Here is a 17,222-nt window from a genome sequence, read left to right as displayed (position 1 = left end):
GGCGCGGTTGTCGGGGGGGAGTCAGCGCGCCCGCTTGGTTTTGACTCGCGGGCGTGAGCGGGCGAGCGGCTTGGGGGGGTTTGGGGCCGTGGAGCAGGGAGCCGGCTGTCCCCCCCAGCTCTATAGTCCTGGGCCGCTCCCTTGAAACGCGAGCCCTCCCGGCGCGGTGGCCCCTGCCTTTCTGCTGCTCCGGGCAAAAAGTAGGTTTTATGGAAGCCTTTGGCAAAACCGACGGGGAGCGGGGAGCGGTGGCGAGGCTTTTTGCTGTTGCTTGTTTTGTTTCTGTGTACGTTCTTCATAGTCCCTGCTTTTCGACAGCTTTTTTGTAAACTGCAAGCTGCAGCAAGCTTTAGGACTGGTTGAAAATAAAAGCGGAGCTGCCTGTCTTGAAAAGAGTAAGGAAATGCAAGTGTAAATGGTTAAAAACAACTTGTGGGTCTGGAAGCAAATCTGTCTCCGTCAGACCGCCCTGTTTGCCGGCGGATCGGTTCCATGGTCCTGCTGGTGATGTGGGCTCAGGAGAGCCGGTGCCGGTGGAAGAGTGCGGGCAGGAATGAGACATTTGAGAAGGAGCTCTACCGGCCTTAATAGCTGCGCGGTTTTATGTAAGATTAAAATGGTATCTTGGCGTATGTCTGGTCATACGTGTCCGTGGGCTCTCATTCATAGCATTTGAATACTTCTCAGTTGTATCACTTTCAGATCTTATTAGTTATTTTTGTCAGTCTTTTCTTTCACGTATTAGTCTTTCTGCAGCTTCATACTTCACTCTGATTTTTTTTTTTGTGTGTGCGTCCACCAACACAGGATATCATGCTTGCATCCGAGACTTAAAACAAGTCTGTGGTTGTACTCTTTAACCTTGAGCAGCTTCAGCTTTTTATGTCTCGTTGCTGGTGTTTTCTAGTATAGGAGAAATATCTCCTGCCCAAACAGGGAGCTGATTTTTCCAAAGACATCCCCTGAAATCTGCCTTTTCATAGCAACAGAAGATGCTGTTTGGTGAAGACTTAGTCCCGACCTAGGTGCTGGACTCCACAGGTGGTCTTTGCTAAGCCGCTACTCCTAGTAGATACTGTTTGATGATTGCTTTAAGCTGGCTGGTCAGTGCCTTCGGCTGATGGCTTATATTTGTCCTCTCCCGTGCACCAGCACTGAGGTCTGTATGGTTACCTGGGGGGCCCTTTCTAGGAAGTAGCGCAGCTGAAATAATGTTTGTTTATGTGTGTTTGCCAGGCAGGTTCTCAGACAGGGCGGTTCCTTTGTGCACATCGCTGCAGCCGCATGAATCCTTGTGTCATCCTAAGGGACGCGGCGGGAGGTGGAAGGTGACAGGGAGGATGGGGGTGTCTCCCTTCAGCGACAGCACAGACTTGCATTGGATGTGAATAGCTGCGCTGTGGTAGCTTTACAGTGCAGTGAACACGGCAAGTTATTCTCTTCAGGGCTAGCTTAGCCAAAGTTTTCCTGAGAAGACGAACGCTTGAGTTCATGCTTCCCAAACTGTTTTTCCTGCATGCTTTTCCAAATAATTTGTATCGTCTTTTGTCAGGTTGTACTAGCTGGGTTCAGCTCTTCTTCGTACTACTGCTTTTGGAAGTTCACGTCCCTGCTGCTGAGCACGTGCTGTGGCTTCTGCCTTTTTGCTACCTCCTGTCCTTCCCTGGGAGAGACGTGCCTCACGTTTGGGAAACACTGTCCCGTGAAGGAGATAGAAACGTGTGGGCAAGGTAGAGAGGATAAGGGAAAAGAGAGTAAAGTGATCGAATTGTGTATTGACACTGGTTTTTTGACTGCATGTGTTACCCTGCCTGCTTTCAGCAAGATTGCAGTGTATGTGAATGGCAGGCAGATCAGTTTTAGTATTCAGTTCTTGTTACAGTCAGGGTGTTTTTGCGTTTCAGATTCAGGCAGTGAAACAGAATCGTAGATTTGGATTAATCAAATGTTGCACAGCTCTAAAACTGTGAGTTACTCTTTTGTTTTTATTACAATTGTGGTTTCAGTTAGCCTCTTTCAGCATGATGTGTGAAGTTTATTTTACTTGTCGCTGCAAGAAGTGAATTTTTTACTCCAGTGGATAGATAAGATTTGAGGATTTGTCTGCCTGGGGGAACTATTATAGAAAAAGGCGGTTTGTGGGTTTACAAGTATAGCTTATTAGTCGCTCATATAAATGCTTACTCTCCAATAAGCTGTTGGCAGCTAGCAGTGATTGTTCTGGTCGCTTTACCAAACTCTTGGTTTTCTGTGTCTCTGATGTGATCTGTTTTGAGGATCTGGGTAACCCTCGGTTTAGAGGGCTTTCAGGGACACTGTGTCATGATCGTGTCCACCAGGAAAAAGTGGGTGGCAAGGGTACTGGGGGGAGTCGGAGAACGATGTGTCTCTACCGGCTACACCTATTGAGCATATGACTGTTGACATGGCATTCGCCTTCTCCCAGCTGGGGCTGTGGATCTTCAGAGAACATCTGAAGGTGTGTGCACATACCCTGCCTGTTGTCTTCAACTCACGCCAGTTGATTTGCTTTATCCCCTTTTCACCAAAGCAGGGAGCTCGCAAAGATGAACAGTTTGGTCTTTTGCTTGTAGTCGGTGTTGCGACCGGCTGTGTGGTCCAAGCCTTTCATTCACCGAATCGCCCTTTCCTTCATTACGTCCAGGGTTGACTTACGTGGATGAACATCCATTCCAGCAGTAAAGTTAGACCGTGGAGACAGCAGCTCCGTCGGTTATCTGTCACATTTATGACCGTGCTGGCAAGATAGCCTCGGCGCTCGGTAATAGCAAAGAGCCCACGAGGTGAAGTTTAGTTGTGATGTTTTGAAGCAGTGTTCTGATCAAAAGGCTGCGAATAGAGTTTTGACAATATAAAGCAGATTCTTTTACAGCCTTGTCTTTACTGTAAATGGGTGGTTTACATTTTTGTCTTACAAGCTTGTCCAGCTGTTTCTGGATAATGCTTTAAGATCTGTCTATTTAAAAGCAGTCACAATTTAAACAGCAAATACATCTACAGTCTGTAACAATTAAGAACAGTTTTCTCTAAGAGCAGAAGACTTACCTTTTTCATCACATTTGTAAACATTTAGATTAATCTTTATTTAATCAAAACCGCTCTAGTGTTTAGGTAAAATAAAGGCATATATAGTGCTGGTTTTACTGAGTTTGTGATGGTATGTCCTTCTGCTTTTTTAATAACTGAGCTTGTAATAGCAAATGTTCTTTATTAAAAGAAAAGGAAAACTATGACATATAAAATAACTGAAGTATCAGATCCTGATGTCCTCATCCATGTTGCTTTGTCCCAACTTAAGAGCACGTTGCAATTACAGTAAGGACAGCACATGGATAAATCATATTCATTACAATTTTTTATATTCAAATCTGGTCATAAATTTGAGAGCGGACTAGGACAGTAGGGGGAAGCTGTAGTTTGTCTTACTGTAGATGAATTTAAACTTCTTTCACGATGTAATCAGCTCTATGTGTATTTTAGGATTGCTTATAAATCTCTCTAATCAGAAATTTTGTATCTCCCGGTAGCTTGTCTCTTTGAAATATTAAAAAGTTGATCCTTGTTCTCTTACCTTGCTAGATTATTTCTTTTTCTTAAATCTGATTAATCTTCTTCTTAAGCTGAGCAGGAAGAATAAGAGGAAGATCTTGAAGATAATATAAAATCCAGGAGAGAATATTCTTAATCAAATTCATACGGATTAATAAAGCTGCAACTAAAGTATCATATTTGAAGATCTATTTTCAATGGTTTCAAAAGAGGCTGTAGATTAAAAGTGAACAGTTTAGTTATATCACAAGAGATATCACTCCCAGATACTTAAACCTTTTACAAGGCTGTTACATTAAAAATCTGATAGGTTTATGAGGATGTAATGGTAAAGTTGCTGACATAGCAGTATGCAGATCAAAACTGAATGGCTTTCGAAGCCATCTGAAAGAGATCATACTTATTTTGCTTTACCTTCAAGACTGAAAATAAGATCTGTGATGGGGGCAGTTTTATTTTCCATATCACATAGTTGTAAGCCTTTGATATCTTCTGAGTCACAGCTCTGGCAAGAGGTTTGATGAAAGATCGAGTAGAACACAAGGCAAGCTTCTCGTCCCATTATCTGATGTAAACCGGAATGAATACTCTTCTTTTAAAATTGTAGGTCTTGGTTGCCCAGAGAAACTTTATTAGAACTGCAAGCTACATCCAGTGTTTGCACCTGACAATTAATTTCTGCTAAAACCATGTGATTTTTGTGTGTGTGTTCTAGAAAGTTCAGTAAAGGAAGCAAACGGTCAGGATTTCATCTGTCAGGATTTGACTGTTTTGGATGAGTAGTATAGGAAAGATGTGAATTAGCAGAAATTTCACCTGTTTTAAAGAAGTGAAATAGAGGGACTTAGCATCCAGTTATTTAAAAATGACTTCACAAAATTGCCCTGAAAGAATTCCATACACCTATAACTGTGAAAAATGCAAATACTGAATAAAGACTTATTTTGCTTTAGAGGTTTTAATTTTTGCCTTTTAAGACTGGGGTAAGTTCAGCTAGTTCTGCTGCTACTCTAAGCAGGAAAATTGTATGAAAGTTGATGGCACAATCTCTAAGTTTTTCCTTTTAAATCTGATTGAGCTCTGAATGAGAGATGTGGGAAACTCGTTAAAAGAGTAGCAAGCAGCAAGTCTGCAAATACAAGCTCAGAGGAAGTGCTTGATGCTTGTTGACCAGCTACTGATAAGTTTCACGTGAATTAGAGGACCAGTAGTACCACATGTTTCCCCTCCTCTCTCACATAATCCTGTGATCATAGCCTTTACGTAATAACATGACATGCACTTTTTTTCTTTGCTTTATGCCAAGTTATTCAAGAGTACTCTTCATTCCAACTTTGTGATATGTTAAAACCCTTTCCAGTCGTAATAGCTCTGAAAATACATTTGAGTTTTTCTTGATCAGCTCATGTCTCTTCCATCACTGATGCTGTTGGTGTTTAATTCAGTGGTTTATATGTTAAAAAAGAGCGTATGGTGAGGAAACGAAGTCGAACATGGTTGCTAATCCACTTTGTAGAGGAGCCACTCTTTGAAACGCTCACCAGTGTTTCAAAACTGCTTGCTTTGACAGCTTGAGAGAAGGGGATGAGTTGGTTTTTTTTTTACGTAGGTATTATGGTACCAAGTCTGATCTCTGCTCTGGGGCTGATTATCGAGACTGTTCTCTTCACCTAGATAGTTACTTGTCGTTGACATGACAGCATACGCAAAATAACGTGGCATTATTTATCACTTCCAGTTCTGCTGAGATTTGTTTTCTTTGTAGTTCTTTGTTACCTTGTATAGCTTGTTGTACGTGTTCGAGAATGTCGAAGAAGTACAGGAACATAGGTGGCTATAGACGGTTAAGACTGACTATAATTTCGCATCGAGTTTACCATCTGCACTGTGGCCTGGGTTTCATGCTCGTTAGACATCAGCCTGGCAGTAGAAAAAGCACTGACACAGAGGGAGTGAAGCATTAGAGTCAAGAGTTTTACTTATTTGCAGAAGTGGAAGGTAAGGACTGGATTTTATTTAGCATTTCAAATATACCCACAGACAAACTCAGAGGCAGGAGTTGAAGGGTCCAGGAGTTTGAGCATCTCAGTGCATTTGGTAGTCAGCAAGAAAAGTTTTATATATATATATATACACACACCCAAACTGGAGGTTTGGCTGGTGGGATCTGAAAGGATCTCCTCTCTTTGTGTAGAGGAACCTGGAAAAGTCCTCTTTCCAGTTAAATCTCGTTGTCCTTTGCGCCCCAGGATGTGCTCATATACTTTGGGAAGCTTGTCATGTCATCAGCTGGGCTCCAATATATGTCGTCAGCCATAGGTGAATCCCTTTTACTGCCTGCCTCCCCCAGTTGTGTGTGAGACTTAAATAATGTATCGCCGTGAGGAAGGGCAGAGGTGCAAGTTTGTTTGGATGTGTCGGTCTGGGGAACTAAGTGCTTAAAGTAGAAAGATTTTGATGCTTCTTGGTTATCATGTTAAAGTTATAGCATCATATTATAAACTTTGAAGTCCCTTTGCTAAATTTTGAGAGCGTCAGTGTGGTCCTGGCAGTAGAAGGAATTGCTTTCTTGAATAATAAGAGGTATGGAAAGTTCTTGTTTATAATACATGCCGATCAACAGAAATGAACCAACTCTGCTGTAACTCATCATAATATCTTCCAGTTGTGCTAGTTTATAAACATCTTTTTCTTTTAAAAAAAAAAAAGGACTTTTTTAATAGTGTAAGCATGCATCTTCAGTTAATTACGTGGGTAGCTTGTTGCTCTCTTTTTTTTCTACCGCCCTTGAAGAAAATAAACTTTTATGAGTCTGTACATTAATACCTCTGTGGTTATTTGTGACACTTCTCTAATCAAGTACTGAAATACTTGTTTTGACTGCATTCGCAGGCTAAAGAGTGCAATGGCGTCAAGGCTCCAATTGATACAAGCAAACCTAACCCTAATGAGGTGGAGTTTGATAACCTGTATTTGGATATGAATGGTATAATTCACCCTTGTACACATCCAGAGGACAAGTAAGGCAATTTTTCATCTCTTTACAAATAGGATTTATTGATAGCATTTCAGATGTTAAATTGAATGCTCTATGTTTTAGGCCAGCACCCAAAAATGAAGATGAAATGATGGTTGCGATTTTTGAGTATATTGACAGGATCTTCAACATTGTAAGACCAAGGCGACTTCTTTACATGGCTATAGACGGAGTAGTAAGTGTCGATACATTTAGTTACTGCTAATGGCTGTTTGTAAAATTAGGGTAGATGCCATCTGCTCTCATAAGATCCTTTGGGAAATAGTTTTCTAAAATGAAAAACTACAGGGCAAATATACTGTTAATTTAATTTTGGTGAGGGTAATTAAAAGTATTCATGGGTTTTGTTGTCCACGGGCTTATATGAGCTGGCTAATGTAGTCTACTGCAGTCTGAACTTTGCTTCTGAAAAGCAGGAAGCTTCCGTAAGACAGTAACACTCTGAAACTACTTATGTTCCTCCGTTCTGTGGCTTTAGTACTAATTTATGCTGCAGGCTGGGAAAGACCAGAAAACCGTTTAAGCAGATGCACTTAAAATGGGCAGTGACTGAATTCTGCTGTGGAATATTTCACAGGCTGGCCTTAAGGCGCATTTGAAGCTGAAAGCTTGTCTTTCTCCATACCTGATCCTCATCTCCTCTCAGTACATCAGTTGGTCTAATGAAAGATACCACCTTTTCTTAATAACTTTGCTTTACTGAGTATTTTTCTATCCAAATTGCATAGTCTCACTGAGAGATGCCAAAATGGCCTAGCAGACTGCTGGTAGGCCTCTTAAGCTTTGGCTGTTTTTCTAGGCTTTTCGGTTTCTCGGAGGTACAGTGAGTATCATTAAGTAAAAAGATTTTTAACCTGAATACATGAATACAAGTTCAGGAATTCCTAATGTATGTGTGTATATAGAAGTAATCCCAACTAAATGTTGATGTAGCCTTTTAAAAACCCCAACATACCTGCCGTGAGTAGTAGCTAACTGCTGTCTGCCGTAGTCTTTTTATTTTCAAGAGTTACGAATACAATTGTAGGAGTTTCTTGTTGGAGAAAGGGTATGCGATAAATAATGGTTTCAGATACATGTCACTGTGGGTTTCATTCATTTTGCAAGGGGAACTTGGAATCCTTGAGCATTGTGCATGTCTGAGATGGGGGTACAGCTGTGCATGCTGCTGGCTTACCTCATGGAGAAGCTTAAGAGACCTGTTCAGAAACGGGTTCAGCTCCCTGTGCTGCCATATGAGAGCTAACGGTGACGCGAGGGAGGGACAACAGAAATCCCTGTTTCAGTTACAGTGTAGACTGATGTCTCGTTAAATGGTTGTATAATCACAGACTGGCCAATTTCAAAAGGCTTGCTGAGAAAGGAGACAATTGTCCAGATGCAATAGCTGAACCAAGCGTTATGATACTTTTTTAGGCTCCACGTGCAAAAATGAATCAACAGCGGTCAAGAAGATTCAGAGCATCAAAGGAGGGCATGGAAGCTGCTGAAGAGAAGCAAAAAATAAGACAAGAAATTCTGGCAAAAGGTAGAACTGTGGTCATATCTGAGGTTTTTCAAGTGAGAGTCACCTTGTTTGTTTTGAGTGCTTCAGTAAGGGTTAGAAAAGGGATGTCTTGTTCAGTGGGTATTTGTCTGTGCGTTACTAGGAGAAAGAGGGAATAGCAAGCCGACAGAAGGATGGATCTGTGTTTTCCAAAGTTAAGAACTAAGATAAAACAAAATGTCACTTTTTTCTTCTTCTGTCTCCTGCCTGAAATGGATTTGTGTTGAGTACTCTTAATTCCTTTAGAAAAAAAATTGAACAGAAGAGCAGAGATAAATGTAGTAGTGGGAAACTAACCAAAACTCTTATGGAAGGAAGTACAAATTTGTAGGACTTGATGAAAGGAGAGCTGAGGCTTAAAAGCGGGAATCAAATGAAAACACTACTGCACAGGAATAATGAACTGCGAGCAAGGGTAGTTACTTGACAGTGGAAACTCTAAACTCAGTGAGGAAACAAAGTCAGTGCAACTTTCTAAGAGTGACAGTGACATGACTCGAGTGAAAGGAGTGTGTGTAGCTGAAGCATGCTGTCTGGGCTGGAGCAATTAATTCAGGTGACTGTGTAGGAGGAATGAATGCTGTAGCCCAAGTGAGAGGGCCAAGTGTAACCTAGGTAGAGATTAAAAAGGGAGGACAGAGACTTTTTTAACATTTCTTCCTGTAGCATTTCTAGACTATGAAGACCCTTTTATGAAGCTCAGAGATGAGAGAAGTTGGTGTAACCCTGTTTGTGAGCCCAAGTGAATAGATAGTGGAAACATAGGGGAAAATATGTAAGAAAATAATTATTTCCTAATGTTTTATCTCATTTAGCAAGCTTAGTTTCTTTGAGATTTCTTTCACGGTCTTTTGACAGAATAGGTAGTGAAATAATTTTTCTGAAGTAACAACAATGTTTGTAAATGTACTAATACCTTATTTTAAGATGGAGATAATATAATGGTAAGAGCTGTTTTAGTTTTGTTGTTGTTGGTTTCTTTTAAACAAACTAACTTTCAGTAAGTGTTAATCGTTATCAGGGAGCCATCTGGGTTTTTATCATGCAAAAATGTTTTTAATGTTACATATCGATTTACTTCTGTTAAATGTTTTTATTGCTCTAGGTGGCCTTCTTCCTCCAGAAGAAGTGAAAGAGAGATTTGACAGCAACTGTATTACCCCGGTAAGTAATCTTGCACTTTAACCAGCAATTGCCAGTGTCTGAATGAAGGTTTAATTTATTTTCTTCCGTCACTTTTTAGGGAACTGAGTTTATGGACAATCTTGCTAAATGTCTCCGCTATTACATTGCTGACCGTTTGAACAGTGACCCAGGGTGGAAAAATTTGACAGTAAGTTTCATGGTTTCATACTTCAGGAAAATTAAGGTGATCTATTAGGCTGGGTTGGGATATGATTGAAGAGTATAAATTTAACAGATTGTCTCATCTGCTGGCACTGTGCTGTTATTAATAATGGACCAACTTGCACATTCTGCTGGGACTTCAGAGATACATTTCATCCTAATAACACAATCTAGCAGCACCATTTGTTTTAATTTCATTTAAGAGCAATGAAAAGAATGAAAAGAAGCCACAATTTGATATAATGGGAGACAGGGTTTTAGGAATACTTTTCCTTCTTTTGGGGAAAACTGTCAAGATACATTTTATATGCATTCTTCTCACTATTTCTTTTTTAACTCGTTTGCTGCCTCAGGTAGGCTGCATTTTCTCCATTATTCTAATGATGGATGACAATAGATGACAGGCAACAAAAATAATACATACCAGCTTCTTGCTTTTCTGGACTTTGAAATTCTCTCCTCCTGTTCCTCAACCACTCCACCCCCACTGAGTTTTGTTTCTGACAGCCCTGTGTTTGCTCTGTGCAAGAGGGCAGAATAGTCAGTCTTCTCAGATGCAGCTGTTGGTTTTATTTTCCATAAGTTGACTGTTAAAGTGGTCTAATTAGAGGGCAGTCGACTCTGCTTAATTCCCTCCATCAGACGTGAGTTTTATAAACGCTAACGCTCATCTGGACATCAGTGTAAGGAAGTGTATAATGTGATAATGTATCAGTGTATCTACGAGTTTAGAAGATCTAAAGGGAAGCGGGCATATGTCTGCTTTATCTGTTAGTTCTCTAGTGCGTATTTCGATTGCCCTGATAATTTATCAGGGAACTTCAAATACGTTAGTTAATAACGTGATAATTTCAGTGGTATTTGAATGAATATGTCAGCTTCATCCTAGAATTAGTAGAGAAAAATGAAGGTCTATTCATTGGTTCCAAACTCTTAAATAATTTCATTTTGAATCATAATATTTTAGTTGAAACTACAAATTAGGATTTCAGATATTCATAAGTCAAGTTCAGTATTCAGTATATGAACTACGTATGTTGTTTGTTTTTTTTTTACTTTGGCAGCATAAATTGTTTACATAATTTCAATGTGTCGCAGGTTATTTTGTCTGATGCTAGTGCTCCTGGTGAAGGTGAACATAAAATCATGGATTACATTAGAAGACAAAGAGGTAAAATTCAAATAAATGTGAACATTTTGTTTTAAATTAAGGTATGGTCAGTAATGATTTATTTACGTGACTTTGGGTGACTAAATGCAATTTTCTTTTGTGTAGCTCAACCAAACCATGACCCAAACACTCATCATTGTCTGTGTGGGGCTGATGGTGAGTTCTCTTTTGCTAGCAATATGTCCTATTAAGCTTTCTTGTGCTGTTTTGTGATTGGGTTGGGCTGTAGTTTTTAGGCTTTCACTTGTATTTGTGTAAATAATCCAGTGTATTGGTTAGTTTTTGAAAGCTCTGTGTAATATATGGGGAAAGATCTAGCACTGTCCATAGCTGAAGGGCTAGCTTTCACCTAGTTGTACTCTCTGGGTAGTTTGGGGGTAAGCACGTCTGTTGTGTCCACGCTTGCTTAAGGGTACAATGTACTTTGCTTTTAAACTTTTCTTAAAGCTTAATAATGTTTATCCTTCATTATATTTTACTCTTCTCTTTTGATTGGTAGCTGATCTGATTATGCTTGGGTTAGCTACACATGAACCAAACTTCACTATAATTAGGGAAGAGTTTAAACCAAATAAACCCAAGCCATGTGCTCTTTGTAACCAGATGGGTCATGAGGTTAAGGATTGCCAAGGTTTGCCCAGAGAAAAACAAGGCAAGGTAAGAATTTTGCTATTTCTAGAATTTCTTTTTAACTATAAGCTAATTTATGTTTTAATGAGATCCTCAAACTGTTCTTGCTGTTGGTTTTGGCTGAAGCATAATGCAAATTATGTTACTGGAATTACCTAGCTTTCCTCTTGTATTGATAAGTAAAAATTATACTTCTGTAGCACAACAATATTATGCCAAACCTAACATCCTCACTTGTGGTGTTTTGTTGTTTGGTTTTGTTTGTTTTTTCTTAACTGGCGAGAGAAAATGATCAGTAACTTAAGACTTGCAAAGTAGCAAAACGCACGCTTGGCATAAGAACTTGAGAAACTGTACTTGTATACCAATTAACTCCTCCCAAAGTAAGCCTTTAAAAACTGAGTTGGAGAAACTTTAAGGTGAGCTTGGATGTAATGCAACTCTTTCCTTTTATTTTAGCACGATCAGTTTGCGGACAGTCTTCCTTTCGCTGAACAAGAATTTATCTTCATCCGATTATGTGTTTTGCGAGAGGTATGTTGAAGCAGTTACTATATCTGCTTTATATAAATAATATTTTTAAACTCTATACACAGTGTTTTCTAATGTCCTTTTTCTTTTGTGTGTGTTGCAGTATTTGGAAAGAGAACTCACTATGGCCAGTTTGCCTTTCACTTTTGATTTTGAAAGAAGTGTTGATGACTGGGTCTTTATGTGCTTCTTTGTGGGAAATGACTTTCTTCCTCATCTACCATCTTTGGAGATCAGGTAGATGAGAATGTTTTCTTTTCCTGCAAGTATATCTACTGTGGCTTTAAATAGTAAGAATCTCATGCTTTTGTTTGTTTGTTTTTTAGGGAGGGAGCAATTGATCGCTTGGTTAATATATATAAAAATGTGGTGCACAAAACTGGGGTAAATTTTTTTTGCTTTTTCTTTGAAAATATCTGGGTGTTTGCTACAAAAATAGGCTTGTTTTTCAACTATATTATTTTCTAATTTGCAGGGGTACCTCACAGAAAGTGGTTTTGTCAACCTACAGCGAGTCCAGATGATCATGTTAGCTGTTGGAGAAGTTGAAGATAGTATTTTCAAAAAGAGAAAAGACGATGATGTAATTTCTTTGTTACATTCTTGGAATTTGGTTTTAGTCACTTGCACTACTGTTAGACTGTGACGCTTCCTTAGTAGAATAAGAAAAAAAAATGAACTTTGTATTATTTTTTTTTGTTGTACTCTCTGGTGAATTCCTCCGTATTCGAAAAGGAATTGAGTGCTTCCAGTTGATTTTCTTTTCCTGGACTGCAAGGCCTGCTTTTCTGATTGTTATCCCAAGTCACAGCAAAATGAAAACTATGTGAATTCTGTTACTGCCTGCAGCTTTTTGAATAGCCGTTATGACATCTGAAGAAGGAATTGTTTTGTAATTTGCTGCAACCTGTGGAAGTGCAAGCCATGAGCAGGGGTGGCATACTAAGTATGAATTCAAAGTGCATTCTTGCCTTGCAGTATCTCCTGCCATTGGAAATGTGTCCAGAGATTGTTGTTGTTTAGTCGCTCTCTGCAGTTCGTCTGTGCGGTTTTTTGCAGACATATTCCAGTTTATTCATTAAGTGCAGGGGATAAAACACCTTGTGAATGAAAGAAGAGAATTGTATTCACTATCCAGTCAAAAAAAATACTGTGCCAGTGCTGGCAAAACATTTTTTTCCCCCTGTAGGTTTTCAGAGTAGCGTAGAAATTTCTATCCCATTTCTGTTGGATTTACAGACACAAGAATTAACCTATGTCTTATTCAGAACATTATGTAAAAACCTTATGGCCTTCTGGTCAGTAGAGGATTATAATGAAATATTTTTCCAAGAAATCTGTATGCTTGACTGACTTTATTTCTCTTTATTCTCTATTTAGGATAACTTTAAAAGACGGCAAAAAGAAAAAAGAAAAAGAATGAAGGTAAATTCATTCCTTTCACAATGCAAAAACTAGCAAGAATTAAAACGTATACTATAGCTTTCAACAGATGTGTTGGTTGAAGCTGCAGTCATAATCATGGCATTTTCTGGCCCATGCGTAAACTCTTTAGAAGAGTTTTTTTCATGGCTTTTTGTAGACTGGAGCTTTGAAAGAAGGAATTTTGTGTATTAAAGGCTGCGTAAAAGGGGAAGGAGGGAGAGAGTTGAATGCCCGGGATGATAGCTGTATGTTGTGTCCTTCAAATCTACACAAATCTGCACTTCCGTGATTATTTAGTGATGTTTCAGCATGGTCACTGTACAGGAATTGCTTTTCCATGCATTGACGCAAGTCTTCTCGGCAATTGTATTACTGAGGGCAGTGGAGTTTAGCATAAGAGTTTAGGTTTAAATACATATACCAGTTTGCATTAAATGGATTTGCTTGACTGGAGGCATGTTTCTAAAAGAGCAAGGAAGGCTTACCCCAAACCACAGTTATCCCACATTCTGCCTGCAAGCAAGTCAGTGTTGCCGAGTATCTCTCAAATGTAATAGAGAAGCATTATCTGTTGTGGGAATGTGTTTGCCCTTTCTGACCCCTGTAAGCTGAATTCTTTAAAATTGTTGTTGGAAGGATGTTGATTTTTCTTCTGTTCACAAAATGTTGATATTTTAAAAATGGGCTCTTGTATGTTCATTCAAGATAGCTTTGTTCTTGGTTAGGACATTCAGGTAAGTGCAGCTTCCAAAACTTTCAAGGCATATGATATCCCTGAGTACTGTCTAGATCTTTTGGTTGTTTTTTTTTTTAATTACATATTTTCTGACTATCCCTATCGGAGTGGAAGAGGTTATTCGCTTTGCTTACAAAGGCTAAGTTCTTCCCAGTAAGTTAGATGAAGTCTCACTTCCCCAAAAAACTGCCTTTCAGCCCATGTAGAAAGAACATAGGCACAAAAGGCAGGGTTTGTTTGGGGTTTTTTTGAAGGAGCTTAATGAATTATCGGAGTATAAGGGTCTCGCTTGTAAGTGTCATCTTATGTCTGGTTGAGATTGTTAAACAGAACTAATTTAAGCTGAACTGAGTGAATGAGTAAATTATGCTTGGTTTATATAACATGTTAATCTGAAAATTGTGAAAGCGTCATCACACTGCTGTGGAGATTACACAGCTTTTTCAGTATACTTGTATATATTTATCTTCTAGAGGGATCAGCCTTCTTTTATTCCCGGTGGACAGTTTTCCCCTCAAGCTCTGGGAAGTCGATCTAGTCCTCAGGCAATCAGTAACCCTAGACAAGCTGCCTTTGAGATGAGAATGCATGACAGACAGAACTCTGTAAGTAGATGTTCAAAGGTATTTACACATAGAAGGGGAAATAACCGCATCCTGTCTTACTCTGGACACCTTTTTCTCTATCCTGTCAAGCTTTCTTGAAAAGCAGACCAAAAAATATTTATTTTTCAAGGAAGTGGCTTTTAATAACCAATTTTTGTGAGACTGCTTCAATAAAATAGCATTCTTTATTTTAATGTTTGGTATGATACTACTTGTTAAATAGTTCTGGGAGAGCAAGTGTGAGGTGAATGCACCTGAGTCAAATACGGTGGCTCTTCTCAAACCTGTTTGGCATTTGTTGAGTTGAACCTCCTGTGAGTACACAGGTTTAGGAACTTACTCAGTAGGTTTGAGAGAGACATGAACTGAATCCCTGAGCTGGACATCTTTTCATATTCTTTTTGGATATTTGTGACATCTCTCTGCTTTCTAGACCCATTTGGTTATTAATTTTCTGTGGGGACTTCCTATCTCGCAGTACCATTGAGAACTGCTAAAATAACCTGAGAATTGTTGAGGCGTAGCTTGATTATGCTGAAACTACTTCTAGGTCGAGGTTCTGTGCTTGAGAGGTTGTATGTGAAATACACATGAAGTGCGTGCATTTTGTTTACTTGTTTTTCTGATCTCTGTATATATAAAGAGTTAGTTCTAAGCAGTAAGCTGAAAGGCCAGTATATATAAAAAATAATGCAAGCTGCCATTAATGAGTGTGTTTGCAAAATAAGACACCATTCCCACGCACACTGCTTTTCCCCCAACCCTTATGTCTCTCATATTTCAATCAGTTCTTACAAAAAAAATACACAGATATATAGATAGATATACACACACAGATAGATATATACGCATGCACAGAGATTTAGATATCTGTATTTTGGAAACTTGTGATTTGCATATCTATGTGTTCATCAAACTGCTTTCCAAAGCATTGCCTTTCACTGGGAAGAGGAGAAACTTAGATGAAATTTTTGGAAAGGTATTAGAAAGTGACGGAAAACTGGAAATAAGTTAAGTGCTCTCTTATAAGTCTTGATTGTTAACTTTAAGTATTATGACAAATACTTTCTTCCTGGGCATAAATCTTCATCCAAACAGTGAACAAATTTTTAAGTAAAGGTTCTTTTCGTCATAAAGATGTTTTTTGTCTTTTAAGTCTGAGTAAATACAATGTGTTGGGGTTTTTTTTTAAAGTTTTTAATCTTGAAATTTTTGCACATGGGTTAAGCAAATCAGTTCTTTTATGGAATGGGAGAAATTTCTTTTAGATTCTGTAATATTAAAATAGATAAATTTGAAAGGAGTTTAGAAGATCAGTTGTGAAGCAACTTAGTGTTTCTGCCAGTTCTGAATTACAAGCAGCATTTTTACGGTAGTCTCCATATGCATTTTTTCACTGTTGCTGTAAAATGAAGTTGTAACATAAGCTGTAGGACTAGAGACAACAGTTGTATTCCAAAATTGCCTGTTTTATCAATTTATACTGTCTTGTTTATTGCATCTTTCTCTTTCTTAAATACAATAAACGTTTTGCCTGTATGTATCAATGCCTGCCTTTTTAATACAAAGATGTGTTCTTCTTTTCTTTTGCTACTTGACTTAATAGTCTAAGGATTGTGTAGCTTTTGCCGTGAGTTTTTTGGGAACTAAAAATAATGCATGTGATTTTCTTTATCACAGAGCTGTTAATTTTAACTTGAACTTAAAATGCCTAATAAATCCTTTTCCCCCCTCTATTTATCTGTAATAATTCTGACCCTAGACAACTTCATCATCTCCAAATACCAGCCTCACTTCTGATGGCAGCCCATCCCTGGCAGGAGGAATTAAGCGAAAAGCTGAAGATAGTGACAGTGAACCTGAGCCAGAGGATAATATCAGGTGAAGCCGTTTTTTGTAGCACTTTGTTAGCAAATTGCTGAAATAGATGCAGTCTAATTAATGCCATTTAGCTTAAAGCAGCAGTGCCTTCAGATGCTTTTCTATGATCTTTTTATCCACTGGTAATTAATGTGGAGGCTTAGAATATTCAGTAAATTCCAGTGAGATGTGTAAGCTATAGCTGTTAAATCTAAGTATCTAGATTAGTATGCGTGCAGGTTTTCATCCTCCAAGCCACTACTCCCTTTGAGACCAAGCACTAGATTGGCTAGACATTCACTGTTCAGCTTTGATTATGTGAGCTGAATGCCGCTGTTCTGCAGTTGAATTTTTGAGCTATTTAACCCATAACATTCAGTTACATTCACGTGTGCGGCATTATTTATCTTGACTATCACAATATGTTTTCCTCCGTCTTTGATTTGTAGCAGGCCCTGTTTTGTCTATGATGAGTTCTTTAAATGTCTTAGGACGGCTGATCACTAGATGATTAATTAGGAATTTTATAAGAATTAACTGACAGTGAATTACCAGTGAGTCTGCATTTATCAAAGGTTTAAATCAAGCTATCGCCCTTTAAGTCGAGGGTGAGGGCCCTTATAATTTTTTGTATAAGGTTCTGCCCTGATAAATGCAACTGGTAGGTTTTTGTTTTCTGTAGAGTCGGGGAGGTAGGTGGGCATGGGAAAACAATAAGGGTTACTTCGCTGTGAAATACTGATCATTTGTGTCCAGCACCATTG

At 38.8% G+C, this 17,222-nt stretch overlaps 1 protein-coding gene across 1 annotated transcript in view; it reads left to right on the top strand.

Annotated features, from left to right (window-relative positions):
- XRN2 (5'-3' exoribonuclease 2) overlaps positions 1 to 17,222 on the top strand; it is a 53,276-nt gene that overhangs the window by 2,436 nt on the left and 33,618 nt on the right. Inside the window, exons 2-17 of the mRNA XM_009330131.1 lie at positions 2,340 to 2,479; positions 6,463 to 6,590; positions 6,671 to 6,782; positions 8,024 to 8,135; positions 9,259 to 9,317; positions 9,397 to 9,486; positions 10,599 to 10,671; positions 10,777 to 10,827; positions 11,171 to 11,328; positions 11,761 to 11,835; positions 11,936 to 12,069; positions 12,159 to 12,216; positions 12,308 to 12,415; positions 13,213 to 13,257; positions 14,467 to 14,598; positions 16,361 to 16,479. Coding sequence (XP_009328406.1) covers positions 2,340 to 2,479; positions 6,463 to 6,590; positions 6,671 to 6,782; positions 8,024 to 8,135; positions 9,259 to 9,317; positions 9,397 to 9,486; positions 10,599 to 10,671; positions 10,777 to 10,827; positions 11,171 to 11,328; positions 11,761 to 11,835; positions 11,936 to 12,069; positions 12,159 to 12,216; positions 12,308 to 12,415; positions 13,213 to 13,257; positions 14,467 to 14,598; positions 16,361 to 16,479 — 1,594 coding nt within the window. The remainder of the gene's footprint in view (positions 1 to 2,339; positions 2,480 to 6,462; positions 6,591 to 6,670; positions 6,783 to 8,023; positions 8,136 to 9,258; positions 9,318 to 9,396; positions 9,487 to 10,598; positions 10,672 to 10,776; positions 10,828 to 11,170; positions 11,329 to 11,760; positions 11,836 to 11,935; positions 12,070 to 12,158; positions 12,217 to 12,307; positions 12,416 to 13,212; positions 13,258 to 14,466; positions 14,599 to 16,360; positions 16,480 to 17,222) is intronic.

This window comes from Pygoscelis adeliae, unplaced genomic scaffold, assembly GCF_000699105.1.
Source record: "Pygoscelis adeliae isolate BGI_AS28 unplaced genomic scaffold, ASM69910v1 Scaffold188, whole genome shotgun sequence".
Classification (NCBI taxonomy): domain Eukaryota; kingdom Metazoa; phylum Chordata; class Aves; order Sphenisciformes; family Spheniscidae; genus Pygoscelis; species Pygoscelis adeliae.
Note: the sequence above shows the minus strand (reverse complement) of the source record. Positions and strands in the feature narration are given on the sequence as shown.